The sequence below is a fragment of the Oncorhynchus tshawytscha genome, linkage group LG25 (assembly GCF_018296145.1).
Source record: "Oncorhynchus tshawytscha isolate Ot180627B linkage group LG25, Otsh_v2.0, whole genome shotgun sequence".
In the NCBI taxonomy this organism is placed as follows: Eukaryota; Metazoa; Chordata; class Actinopteri; order Salmoniformes; family Salmonidae; genus Oncorhynchus; species Oncorhynchus tshawytscha.
The window spans coordinates 12209770-12223305 of NC_056453.1; the positions used below are offsets into that span (position 1 = coordinate 12209770).

The 13536-nt window shown below is 48.6% G+C and overlaps 1 protein-coding gene across 1 annotated transcript; it reads left to right on the forward strand.

The window, feature by feature from the left end:
- Positions 1 to 160: 160 nt before the first annotated feature.
- Positions 161 to 13505, forward strand: LOC112224231 (MMS19 nucleotide excision repair protein homolog). The gene is made up of 31 exons (XM_024387651.2): positions 161 to 310; positions 1173 to 1221; positions 1333 to 1433; positions 1547 to 1632; positions 1778 to 1852; positions 2001 to 2070; positions 2232 to 2360; positions 2916 to 2977; positions 3481 to 3567; positions 4987 to 5061; positions 5166 to 5243; positions 5382 to 5520; positions 6802 to 6956; positions 7263 to 7332; positions 7715 to 7840; positions 8090 to 8171; positions 8288 to 8385; positions 8519 to 8680; positions 8794 to 8946; positions 9224 to 9317; positions 9457 to 9559; positions 9740 to 9811; positions 10044 to 10170; positions 10275 to 10381; positions 10779 to 10835; positions 11072 to 11258; positions 11389 to 11471; positions 11719 to 11883; positions 12346 to 12405; positions 12519 to 12619; positions 12801 to 13505. The coding sequence occupies exons 1-31, from the start codon at positions 220 to 222 to the stop codon at positions 12829 to 12831; spliced, it is 3075 nt and encodes a 1024-aa protein (XP_024243419.1). The 5' UTR covers positions 161 to 219; the 3' UTR covers positions 12832 to 13505.
- Positions 13506 to 13536: the final 31 nt, after the last annotated feature.

Genomic DNA, 13536 nt, shown 5'->3' on the forward strand with positions numbered 1-13536 from the left:
AATATGCACTTGGCCACTTCCACAACAAACAAATGGTGTATTATTTGGTTCGTAAAATATCTAGCGACAGCTGTATTACCCTGCAAAAAAATGGAATTGCACCTTTATGCATGTCCTTAAAAAGCATACGACGTTATAACGTTTTTTTGTGACTCTGATCTCAGGGTAACCGCAACAACTTTCCACGCATGCGCACTTCAGTTTGAACCAAGGCTGTTCATGATGGCTGCGGATAGTGCCTTGCTATTGGGCTTGGTAGAAGAATTCGTTTTGGGACAACAGGACCGCAAGGCGGTAGACACCGCAACAGGTAGCTGCCAAAAGTATTCAAGTCACCTTTCTCTCTAATACGGCGTTTGAGATAAAAATCAATGAATGACACAAATCGCGTGTGACTGATGTCTGGCAAAGATGCTAGCTAGCAGCAGGCTATCACAAGTCTAAGCTACATCCTGTGTTCATCCGCACGCTATAGAAATAACCGACAAAAAAGTTGGCCTGTTCAGTTTTTTTTGCACGTATACAACCTGGCGATCAATGTCTCTTAATTCAAAGGAATGTATTGACCGCTGTTCTTGGCCATAACCTGAATGGTTTTTAGCTAGCCAGCAGATCTGACCTGTTTGCTACAGCTGCACTAGGGTTGAACAGCATTTATGTGAATATTAAGACAGCTGAGTCAGCGCAATATTACTCTGAAAATGTACAGTAATTCAGTAATGAGAAGTGCGTTGTACTCCGAATTGTCCCCTCAAGCAGATTGTAGGACTGTTAAAAAAAACAGTAGTTACATCTTCTCTGTGTACCTTTTGTGATAATGTGACAATTCGGAGTAAGATGCATTTGTAATCCCTGGATTGAGGTACATTTTCCGAGAAAAACTCACACAGGCTCCGTGGTATCTTAATTTACACAGGAGGAATTCTGTTCGACCCAAGTGCCGCTGTAAACAAGCGGGTCGGGTTTGCTGGCAAGCTAGGTAGCTAGCGCGATCTGAAAAGGGTATTTCACAACGCATTAGACTCTGGAACTACTTTCCTGTCCCCTAAAGTGTCTGCATGATGTATCCTACTCACCACTTGTCTTTTCCACTTGTTAAATAAATGCATGTTTCAAGTTTTAATGTCACATGCACAAGTACAGCAAAATGTCCTTCATTTTCTTTGCATTAGAACTCAAGGCTGGACAGTTTACTATACTGCAGTTGGTTGAAGCCTTGGGGTAATGTATACACAATCATCATTATTGTCCCAGTTACTAACAATGTCATCAACTTCAATGTCATGCAGTTCTAGCCTCCACTAACAAGTTGACCATCCTGTCTCTGTGAAGTTTGCATCTGACCAGCTCCCAACCCCAGACCCGAGGCCGTGGTGTCCAGCTCCTCTCCAATGTCCTACAGGAGTGTTATGGAGACCTTACAGAGAGAGAAGGTAGTCAACACTATAGCACCTCTTTGGCATCATAACCCATCTTTGCCATTTGCTTAGTGTGTGCTATATGTCCTGTCAATTTTATTATCTTCTCCTTTTTGTTTTGTCCTAAGTGGAAGTCCTTATAGTGTTTTATGAGAACAGATTGAAGGACCACTATGTCATCACTCCACATGTCATACAGGGGCTGAAAGCACTGGTAAGTCTCAAGCTGAGTAACCTCTGTCATGTTAAATTTCACAAGGATATTAGAGAAATGTCAATATTGTCCCGTCAAAAGTGAACTGAGCGGGAGAGGTGTTATCTTGCCTAACCCTGACGGACATCTTGAAATATCCTCTCAGACCAAATGCTCAGTGTTGCCGCCTGGGTCTGCAGTGTCCATTCTGAAATCACTATTCCAGGACATCCATGTGCAGGTAAATACACCCAACCTGCCCCGTCAAGTGTAAATGCTCCTAAGTAATGAGCATACAGTAGTTATTAAAGGGTTAATACGCCCATGTGTTTCTTATACTGCAACACCCTGACTCTGTTTATCTGGTCTCTTTGTCTGTGTCACTACAGTCCCTGATGCTGGCGGAGCGGTCATGTGTTTACAACATCCTCATCCAGCTTATGGAATCCAGAGAGTCAGGTAAGAGCCCAGGTAGTGTGGTAGCTATAATGGAGAAATCCGCAGGGTCACGGAGATCCTTGTCGAGAGTCCTACAGCTTTGAAATAATTTGCGTGATCTATTCTGCATGGTACGTATTGGAAGGTTGTTACATTGATTGACTACTTTTCCCATCCCACAGAGCTGAAGGGCCTGGGTGCAGACTTTGTCTTCGGGTTTGTCCAGTCAGTGGATGGGGAGAGAGACCCACGCAACCTTCTGCTGGCCTTCCATATCGCTAGGAAGATTGTCCATGAAGGCTATGATCTTGGTGAGAACAGTCGCGCGCGCTCTCACGTTGTTGTGCAGCTGTTGTTGTTCCAAAACTTTCGAAATGTGTTTTATGTCCTTTTTAAAAAAAATTTTTTGTACATGTTGTCGTCTTGTTCTTCATTGTTGCTGAGGTTTACTGGGCTTTGAGTGACCTCGTAACACGTCCAACCGGAGACGTACCATCTCGGCAGCGCTGTGAATGACTTCATAAGATGATTGCACATTTGTTTCTATTGCATGACGACTTATTTTGGTGCGACCAAATCACGGGCTGGTCCCACCAACTGAAAATGTTAGTGGCGCCAGTGCCACCAGGAGGGAAAGTTAGTCTGTAGCCCTACACACACACACACTTCTAGTCTAGAAGAGAGGTTTAAGCACCCTTTTATGTAGACCAGTATTTGGGTTGAGACTTAATACATGTGTTATTATCATTTGCTTTACCTTTTTATTGAACTTTTATCATGACCTTTTAAGTATATTTTATCTTAGCATGTATTATTCAATGATTCCTCAATTCTGAGAGTATGATCCCATCTGTGTTTTATTTCAGGTAAATTCACAGAGGAGCTGTTTGAAGTGACATCCTGCTATTTCCCTATAGACTTCAGCCCTGTAAGTGTTAGTTTACCTATAGACTTCAGCCCTTGAAAGCGTTTGTTTGCGAAGCTGCTGTGGACTTACACCAGTCAGGAGACAACGCTGATGTGAGACTCTGACCTGTGTGCTTTGATATCTGAGCCATGTGACACTGACTAGCATCTGGCAGAGGATTGTAGGAAATGGTTAACCCCCGGAGTTAAAATACTGACAGACAGCTTGTGTACCATTTTATGTGATTCACGTTGATGGACAATTGAGACCATTTAGAATTTACTAGAACCGTTTTTGATGAACGTTCATTTGATGAGCATTTACAGCTGTAGGGAGGGCCGTTTGATGAGCTGGACTTTTGTTCATTGAATGAAAACAGTTTTAATTGTTCTCCGTTTTGAAATGGTTGACCCATAGAATGAGAATTATTCCATTTCAATGGGTTGACCGCCATCTAACGCCGTGTGTGTGTGTGTGTGTGTGTGTGTGTGTGTGTGTGTGTGTGTGTGTGTGACCCCACCTAGCCCGCGAACGACCCCCATGGCATCACCCAGGAGGAGCTGGTCCTGGCCCTGAGGGTCGTGCTCACCGGAACACCACGCTTTGCAGAGGTGGGGGGGGGGGACATACTGTACTGCACACTACACATACAGTAGGAGATAAACGAGAATAATACACAATGCGTCGTCTCCTCCCACATCCACCATGTCTGGCAAACGAGACGACACAATGCATAGCCTTTTAGGGCGTCGGAGGTGGTCTTTGTGTGTGGTCGCATGTTTGTGAGCGGCAACGTGGACACGGGAAATGGTTAGGGTCTGTGGGTGCGTCTGTAATCACATTTTCTTGTTCGCCTGCACAGTTTACAGCAGGTATAGAAGGTGTAGCCCCCTCAATCAATACAGTACATTAATCAAAAATAACAGTAAAAGGTTCAGGTAAATAAAAACGACAAGTAGTAGAAGAGCTAGTATTTACACCATTTATGATGAGTAGTGACTTGGCCATGCAGTAGAATAAGCTATATAAAAGAACAGCAGCGTTCACTCTGTGTGTGTGTGTGTGTGTGTTTATGGTTGTTTGCGTGTGTGTGTGTGTGTTTGTGTATACGTTTGTGTATGAGGGTTGGATGGGTGTGTAATCAGAGCAAATGGAAACTATTTGCACCTTAGAGGTTCTGGTCTGCTCAGGGAGATAGCTAGGGTTAGCTGTTCAGCAGTCTGACGAGCTGGCGGTAGAAGCTGTCTTTGAGCCTGTTGGTCCGAGACCCGATACTCCGATACCACATGCCAAATGGTAACGGAGTGAACAGTCCGTGGCTCGGGTGACTGGAGTACTTGACGACCTTTCGTGACCTTCCTCAGACACGTCCTGACCGGTGATGTAGCCGGTTAAGATGCTCTCCATTGTGCAGCTGTAGAACTTGGAAGAGGCACTGTGATTGGACCGTGTCAGGTCCTCTGTGATGTGCACGCCAGAGGAACTTGAAGCTTTTGCTCCTCCGCTGCATCCCCGTCGATGACAATAAGGGTCGTGCCCCCCCCCTCCCCCCGTTTCCTGTATTCCACGATCAGCTTCTTGGTTTTACTGACGTTGAGGGAGACATTATTTTGCCGGCACCACTCTGCCAGGGCTCTAACCTTCTCCCTGGAAGCTGTCTCATCGCCGATCCGGCCCACCGCCGTTGTTTCATCGGGAAAACTTAATGATTGTGTTGGTGTCGTTTGTGGCCACTCAGTCGTGGGTGTACAGGAAGGAGCTGAGCACGCACTCCTGGGGGGAACCCTCGTGTTGTGGGTCAGCGTGGCAGAGGTGTTGTTGCCTGATTGGCAGACCCACCAAGATTCTGCCAATCAGGAAGTCCAGGATCCAGTTGCAGAGGGAGGTGTTCATCAATCAAATCACATGTATTTATGAAGCCTTTTTACATCAGCAGATGTCACAAAGCGCTTGTAGAGAAACCCCTACCTAGGGACCTTGAGCTGAGTGTCAATGCAGGTTCTGATTTGTGGATTATCTCGCTTCAACAGTTCCTGCTGCCACTGATCATTGAGAAGCTGGACTCCGATGTTCAGAGTGCCAAGCTGGACTCCCTGCAGACCCTGGTAAGACCTTGTCGGTTACCTCACCTCAGATCATCTTCACGTTTTACGTGTGCGGCAAACGGCATTCATGTCTTAATGGCCCGCGTTTTCTCCCCATGTTGCAGACTGCCTGTGCTTCTGTGTATGAACAGAAAGACTTAGCCCAATTCCTACCAGGCTTGTGGGCCTCGCTGCGCAGAGAGGTACGTTTCAACGCAGCTTGGGGGCCAGCGACATATCAGTACGGTTTGTAAAAGAGTCCTATACTGTGGTAAGGCTACGTGAGGAATCCTTGACAGCAGATCATCTGAATGGAGAGTTTTGTTGACCTCCCTGTGCAGGTGTTTCAGACAGCTAGTGAGCGGGTGGAGTCCGCTGGCCTGGCCGCCGTCGGTACCCTGACAGCCTGTCTCTCCCGCTCCGTCCTCAACTCGGACTCTGAAGACTCCCTCAATGTCTTCCTGGAGCTGGTCCTCAAAGGTACCACCTCAAACTTTCTGGTTCTGGGCATAAGCGGTGTTTGTTTATTGTCGTTGTGTCGCGGTGTGTGGGGACAGTCTATTCAGGAAATGTGTGAGAAGAGTCTGACTTGGCAATCACATTCTCCTCAGGGCTTACCACAGTAGTAGAAGCGTTAAATCAGAGAGTGCGAGACTGCGTGTGGGGGGGGATCTTCATGGTAAAGGGTTTAAACACGGTTTCCCATGCTCGTTCAATGAACCATAAACAATTAATGAACATGCACCTATGGAATGGTCGTTAAGACACTAACAGCTTACAGATGGCAGGCAATTAAGGTCACAGTTATGAAAACTTAGGACACTAAAGAGGCCTTTCTACAGACTCTGAACTCTGACTCACAATCCCTCCATCAGTGCTCAGACTGTCCGCAATAGGCTGAGAGAGACAGGACTGAGGGCTTGTAGGCCTGTTGTAAGGCAGGTCCTCACCAGACATCACCGGCAACAACGTCGCCTATGGGCATAAACCCACCGTTGCTGGACCAGACAGGACTTGCAAAAAGTGCTTTTGTCTCACCAGGGGTGATGGTCGGATTGGCATTTATCGTCGGAGGAATGAGCATTACACTGATGCCTGTACTCTGGAGCGGGATCGATTTGGAGGTAGAGGGTCCGTCATGGTCTGGGGCGGTGTGTCACAGCATCAACGGACTGCCTGCAATGACGACAAGCTCAATCTCAACGCTGTGAGTTACAGGGAAGACATCCTCCTCCCTCATGTGGTACCCTTCCTGCAGGCTCATCCTGACATGACCCCCCCCAGCATGACAATGTCACCAGCCATACTGCTCATTCTGTGTGTGATTTCCTGCAAGACAGGAATGTCAGTGTTCTGCCATGGCCAGCGAAGAGCCCGGATCTCAATCTCATTGAGCATGTCTGGGACCTGTTGGATCGGAGGGTGAGGTCTAGGGCCATTCCCCCCAGAAATGTCTGGGAACTTGCAGGTGCCTTGGTGGAAGAGTGGGGTAACATTTCACAGCAAGAACTGGCAAATCTGGTGCAGTCCATGAGGAGGAGATGCACTGCAGTACTTAATTCAGCTGGTGGCCACATCAGATACTGACTGTTACTTTTGATTTTGACCCCCCACCCTGCTTTTGTTCAGGGACACATCATTCAATTTCTGTAAATCACATGTCTGTGGAACTTGTTCAGTTTACGTTTCTTTTTTGCTGAGTTTATATAGATCTCACACACACCATCGCCAATGTGCCAACCCGACCCAATGTTTTTCTAGACTGTCAGCACCACCTGTGTGAGCCGGACCTGAAGCTGGTGTGGCCCAGTGCGAAGCTGCTGCAGGCCACCTCTACCGCCTCCTACAGGGCGAGCCACAGAGTTGCCGCCGCCGTCCTGCCGTCCCTCATAGAGCAATACAACAGCCGCACACAGGTGAGTCACACCATCCAGCTAGGACGTTCCATTATCGTCAATGTTGGTGTTCGTCTCACATTCTTGACTGTTGGTCACGATTTGATTAGTTTGCCCATGGCAGCCTCATTACTGTATGAATTGGTGGCTTCCTGCATAGTCACAAACAGTGTTATTGCGTTGTAAGTTATGGTCTTTTGTTTACCCGATATTGCCACCTGACGTGTAGACGCCCTGTTATAAGTATCTTGGTTCTATCTTGCTTCCTATAGGTGCATGATGTTATCAGTGAGATCTTTCATATCTGTCTGTCTGCCCCCTGTGTAGTGTGCTCAGCGGCGCACCCTACTGGAGGTGTTACAGGGCTTTGTGCACCCGGTGACGTCATCAGAAGAGGGTAAGTGTAACGTCCTTTACTGTCTGTCTCTTTGTGCCACGTCTCGTTCCTCCTGTCCTCTGCCATTGTATGCCTCGGCTGCTGAACGTGTGAATTTACAGTGCTGCATTTCAGGGCCCCATTTGAAAGAGTATTTGAAGCCGGAACCCCGTTTGAGTTTGGCCAAGTGTTATGACACTTTTAATGACAAATCGAGCTTTAGGAATGATGGTCATGTCCAGTCGTTTGTACTGTGCAATAACTCCCAGTCCCTCCTGAAATAGTTAATATCTCCTCTTTCCTTCCTGCTTTGTGTGGCACTGTGAATTGTTCCATGAACCTTTTCTCCAATTTGTCACACTTGCACTCTCACAACACCCCCCTCTCTTCCTCTTCCCCCTAGATGAGAGTGTGCTGTTGGACTTCAGGCAGTCTTTGTGCAGTATAGTGTTCTCTGCTCTGTCTGAGAGCAATGCTGACCTCCAGATCACATCTATGCGTGTGCTCACTGCACTGGGCCAACAGACAGGTGACTCTCCTAACCTTTCAACCCCTCGTCCAATGAACGTGGACCTCAACCCGCTCCCAACACATTCGAGACCTTTTGAGCTCACCCCGCTGCTACACCGGTCAGAATGGCCTTTTTGTCCACATGCCGTTCAGCTTGTGCCTGTTACTGTGGGATAGAGAATATATTTGATTGGCCTTTTCGCTTCATGCTACAGCTCCCTTTACTACGCTGAGACGTATAGGTTGACATCTTCCACCTCTCTCCTAGGCCTGCTGTTAGAGTCAGATGTGGAACTTGCCGTTGACCACCTCACCAGGCTCATCCTGGAGGAGGGAGATCCTAAAGTCAGGTTAGTTCCTGGTTTCAGTTGCTCCGGGAGGGCAATCCGAAGTCTATGATACCTAATCAATCAGATAACACAATGGCTTGATCCTCCTCCTCTCTCGTCTCTCCCCGTCTGTCCAGCCTGGCTGTGGTTGAGTGTGCAGGGTCTCTGGCTCGCCTGCACCCTGCAGCCTTCATCTCTAAGATGGTTCCACGGCTGAAGGAGGAGATCTTCTCAGGTGGGTTAAGGTCAAAGGTTCGAAACGAAACGATGCCAACAAAGGTCTTCCCCCGTCATTACCGTGCCTTCAGTTGCATCGTTCTAACCAGAGGACGTTTACCGTACTGAGCCCTTCCCTCTCCTGTTCCCAGAGCCCATGGCACAAGGTGACAGCGCCACGCCGTCCCAGGAACATTCCCAGCAGGCAGTGCGTCAGCGCTGTGTGGCGGCACTGGCTGCGGTGTCGTCCCGGCCCAGTTTGGTTCAGGAGAGCACACCTGTCCTGCTACAGGTCCTCACCTCTGCACACACTGGTATGTGTCACTGCCACATGCTCTTCTGTCATTGTTTAGGTAGACCCTTCTAAATATCTATGTTCTAATCTAATATCTAGATTCTGATAACGATGTAATCTCCCTCCCAACAGGCACTGGCGCGTTCTCATTGGAAGAGGTGATCTCTGTCTGCCACAGTCTGCAGAAGATAGCAGAGCAGGCCCAGGACACTGAAGAGACCGGTGGCGTCTTCCATGACGTCATTCCTCGCCTGCTCGGGCTGGCATTGCAGGCAGCTTTGCAGGGTGAGAATATCCCGACCAACAGCCTGTGCAACACATTGTAATGTGAACCAGGAGGTACAACCTTTTTTATTGAACCAGGAAGTCCATTGAGATAAGAAATCTCTTTTTCAGAGGAAGGGTTGTACTGAGAATGTGTTGGTTGTTTTTAGCGAATATATGAATGCAAACCTATGCAAGCGAAATGCAAATGACCTCCACGTCATGATATTGGACAGACTCTTTTTTTTTTTTTTTGACTGACCTGGTGTTTCTGCTTCTGATCTGTGTGTATGTTAAGGTTCCTCAGGCCATTGTAGCCCGATACTCGAGGAGACTGTCCTATCAGCCATGGTACCCATCATCAGCACCACCTGTGCCCGACTACAGTCCCAGTGAGTTGACATCACTGAGACAGCCAGCCACCCAGAAAAGACACACACACACACACACACACACACATCATTGATAATGGCACATTTGATGTTATATGTAAATATTTTGGCTTGGCGCTAACCACTGCTCCGTCACCAGACTGGCTGGCCAAACAGCCTCGCGGGCCGTGTCCCTCTTCCTCGACGGTGATGTTTCCTTCCTGCCAGAGAACGCCTTCCCCGCTCAGATCCAGCTCCTCAAGGTCAGGTTTCAATGCTAAAGACAACCAGCCATCTCCTATTGAAAATGTTTTCTTCACTGTTATACCTACAGAGGACACCCCAGGTACAGGATGCATATCCTGGGAATGAATAAAGCATTGTATCGCCGAGTGGTATGCGTTTGAGTGACATTGGCCTTTGACTTTGTCCTCCGGACGCAGGCAGGTGACTCCCGGAGCCAGTCCCAGATGGTGTGCCTGCTCATGGGTTGTGTGTGCTGGCTGCCACGGACCGTAAGGACCCCCCCCATATGCCTCTGCACCTCATGACAAGCCTTCAAAATGACATCTTTTTAACATTGTACTATTAAAATGTTCATACTAAGGATACCTGTCTTGTTGCGTGACACTGGATGACTTTGAGCGTTGCCTATTTGTTAAGGTCTCTCTGACCGGTCATGCACATTTTTTAAATGGCTTGATTTCGGCTGTGATCGTAGACTGACTGACCGTGTGCCCCGGACAGGTGGAGGTGCCCCAGATGGACAGGCTACTGTTGGAGCTGCTGGAGCTGAGCTGTACCTGTGACCATCCGCTCTCCTACACGTCAGCAGCCAAGTGCTACGCTGGGCTGGTCAACAAGAGTCCCGCAGGCGAGTCCTCCGGCCGTGTCCTTTGACCGAATGGGAATTGGTCAAGTGAATGTTGGTGGGATGGTATATTAATCGTGTGTGTGTGTGTGTGTGTTTCTCTACAGGTGAAGCCCTGGACTCTCTGATAGACAGGACATTAAAGAGGATCTCCACTGAGCTGGACTCTGCGTCCTCCCCAGTCAGAACGCAGGCGTTCACTCTGCTGCTCTGGGTTAGACCCCAGTTTACATTACTACTAATACGGCATTCTATTAAGAACACTGACGGCCTACCTTCCCCTAACCCGGGCGGCGCTGGGCCAGTTGTGCGCCGCCCTACCTTCCCCTAACCCGGGTGGCGCTGGGCCAGTTGTGCGCCGCCCTACCTTCCCCTAACCCAGGCGGCGCTGGGCCAGTTGTGCGCCGCCCTACGGCAGTTTGTATCCATTACGTTCCCCTTAGCCCATACTGAACTGTCCCCAGTACAACCCCTGCGTCTCTAGACTAGGGATCACTGATACTACTACGGCCTTCTCTCCTTCAGGGCGAATGGTGACTTGCCTCTGTGGTACATTGTTGTTGTTCCATCCATTCGTTCATACAGTTGTGAATGTCTTTTCTTGTCTCTAGGTGTCCAAGGCTCTCCTCCTTCGCTACCACCCTCTGTCCACAGCCCTGACCGACAAGGTAAAAGGACAGTCTGTTAACTGTTCTGTGTCTCGTCTCCCCCAGGGGAAAACCTAGCCTCATGTAACAATGAAATCTAGTTGTAATTGTATCAATCCATGGTTTTTTTAAAAATTCCTTTTTGTATTGAGTTCACCTCAGTTTAGCAGTGGAAGTTAAGGGATGAGGCAAGGCTAGAGAAATGGCCCTACCTCAGTAACCTCACACACCGCAGTAATCCTGTGTGTCTGTCTAAGCTCTTCTCCCTGCTCAGTGACCCAGAGCTGGGTTGGTTAGCGGCCGATGGATTCTCTCTCCTGATGAGCGACTCGCCGGACGTCCTGAACCGCGGTAGCCACGCCGACGTGCGCATGATGTACCGCCAGCGCTTCTTCACGGAGAACTCTGCCAAACTGGTCGAGGGCTTCAACGCCGCAGTCCAAGGTACTGTGAGGAGACTTTTCACAATGCACGACAGACGCAGGACATGTGTTGTGATGAAAATGGTTAAGCAGTTGAGAGTCCTGTTCATTTGACAGATTCTTCACTTCCCCTTCCTTCTCTCCCTCTGCAGAGAAGAAGTCTGGCTACCTGAAGGCACTGTCTCACATAGTGAACAATCTGCCCAGACAGGTCCAGCTTACAGAGCTACCAGCGGTACGTAGACAGGACAGGGACCAGTGCCAGACAGGCGAACAAAAACAGGAACGCCTTAGAAATATGTATTTCCTCCATGAATATTGTGTTTTATGTCTTGAAATGTAAAACGCATGAGAGTTTCATCCCATGTGAAATGTGTATTTTGTACATCTGTGAGGAACATTCTCTCACTCTGGCACTGTTTATCTTATGGGTATCGCGTGGCGTTGTCCCCCTTTTTCTATTCTCCTTTGTGCTTGGTCAGCTCCTGCCCCTCCTGCTGGAGGCCCTGTTGTGTCCGGACCAGGGGGTGCAGGTGTCTACCCTGTCCTGCTTGCAACCGGTCCTCCTGGACCCCCCTTCAGCCCTCATCACCCAGCTGGAGGTGCTGGTGGGCCGCACTCTGGCGCTCACCACCAGCCCTACCATGGTATGTATCATGTTATAACAGCCACCACACAAGGAAGCGAAATAGCTAAGGGAGTCTGAAAATGTAAGTGTCGGGCAAAGGATGTGTTCTCTCTGTGACAGAGTTTGGGCCTCTTGCCACACAGACCTCGTATCTTATTATTCGTAATATGCCATAGACCGATGACTCAGCTTCCGTTGATAGTAACAACGGACTCGGAGGTAGACCTCTCAGCCAGGTCCCCTCGAGCGTTCAATACATCTGTGCCTGTAAATGAAATGCTGCTCGACTACCAGCGCAGTCTTCAACTTGAAATGCAATTAATGGCATGAGCCCCAGAGTGCAACTCAGCGTTTTTGATAGCTGGACGGTTCAGTATTTTAGCTAAGTAACCTTGAGTGCCATAGTCCCCATACAGTTACAATTCATGAAGGTTATTTTTTTAAGTCTGTGTCTGAGGTCTGTCTCACCTCGTCCTCACAGAAAGTGCGGATAGCCTCACTGCGCTGTATCCATGCCCTCTCCCGCTTTCCAGAACACGAGGTAAGACTCTGGCCTGCACTGCACATAACCGCTGGGCCTTTTTTAATAAGTGATTGGCCATGTCAACTGATTCATTATGAACTCTGGCCATTAACAAACCCTTCCCTCGGCAGATCATGCCCTTCCGTGCGAGGGTGCTGCGTGCCCTGGCTGCCCCCCTGGACGACCACAAGAGGGTGGTGAGGAGCGAGGCGGCGGTGGCCCGGAATGAATGGTGAGTCAGTGAGTTCTTCTGGGGGTGAGGCCTTCAAACATTCTCATAACTACAAGGGATAGGGTCAGTTGTGGCAATCTGTTGATGATTCCTGTTCATCTTCGAACAAAGGCAGAATGCCAATATGACAGGAAAGCCTAACCTAATGAGAAAATTACAATGCGTCTCTCCTCATGTGAAGGTTCCTTCTGGGGAGTCCAGGAGGCAGGTGAATTTGGCCCCCAATCCCTGACTAGGTGTGGGAGGGGACAGATGGGACGGCTTGCTCCTGAGGAAGAGGGCTTGGGGCTCTAGCGCTGCCCATGGAGTTTGGGACATCGCACCACCACCCACAGCACTTAATCTTGTACATGAGATTAAACACGGACGGCAGGTAGCTTAGTGGTTAAGAGCGTTGGGCCGGTAACCGACAGGTCGCTGGTTCGAATCGACTAGGTGAAAAAAAAATCTGCCGATGTGCCCTTGGGCAAGGCACATAACCCTAATTGCTCCTGTATGTCGCTCTGGATAAGAGCGTTTGCTAATTGACACACACTTTTTTGTTGTTGTACTGCCTCTACCATCAAACGTGAGAGGAGTTAGGTCCATGCCACCATGCAGTGGCCAGTCTACGGGTGACAGCCTACTGCCACTTCATGGAAGGACTGAGCTGCACTGAAACAAGCTTGGCACAGAGAGAAGAAAACAATTTATATTGGGGAGAGGGGTGTTAATGTGTGAAAGAGGACCGAATCCCCATGTATTATTCAATGATTGATGCAGCTGGCATGTGGTTGGCTACACATTTCACTAGGCCAACTTTGAACCTCAAAATTATGCTGACGATGTGGACAATATTTAAAATGTCTAACTTAAGCTGTCAATAAAACTTTTTTTTGTAAATGTATGAGTGCTTTAAATCAACAGAAATATCAAAA

Coding starts and splice junctions, on each gene's coding strand:
- LOC112224231 (XM_024387651.2), top strand. CDS start 220: ATGATGGCTGCGGATAGTGCCTTGCTATTGGGCTTGGTAGAAGAATTC. Junction 7,333..7,714: donor GGTGACGTCATCAGAAGAGG/GTAAGTGTAACG, acceptor TCTTCCCCCTAG/ATGAGAGTGTGCTGTTGGAC. Junction 7,841..8,089: donor TGCACTGGGCCAACAGACAG/GTGACTCTCCTA, acceptor CCTCTCTCCTAG/GCCTGCTGTTAGAGTCAGAT.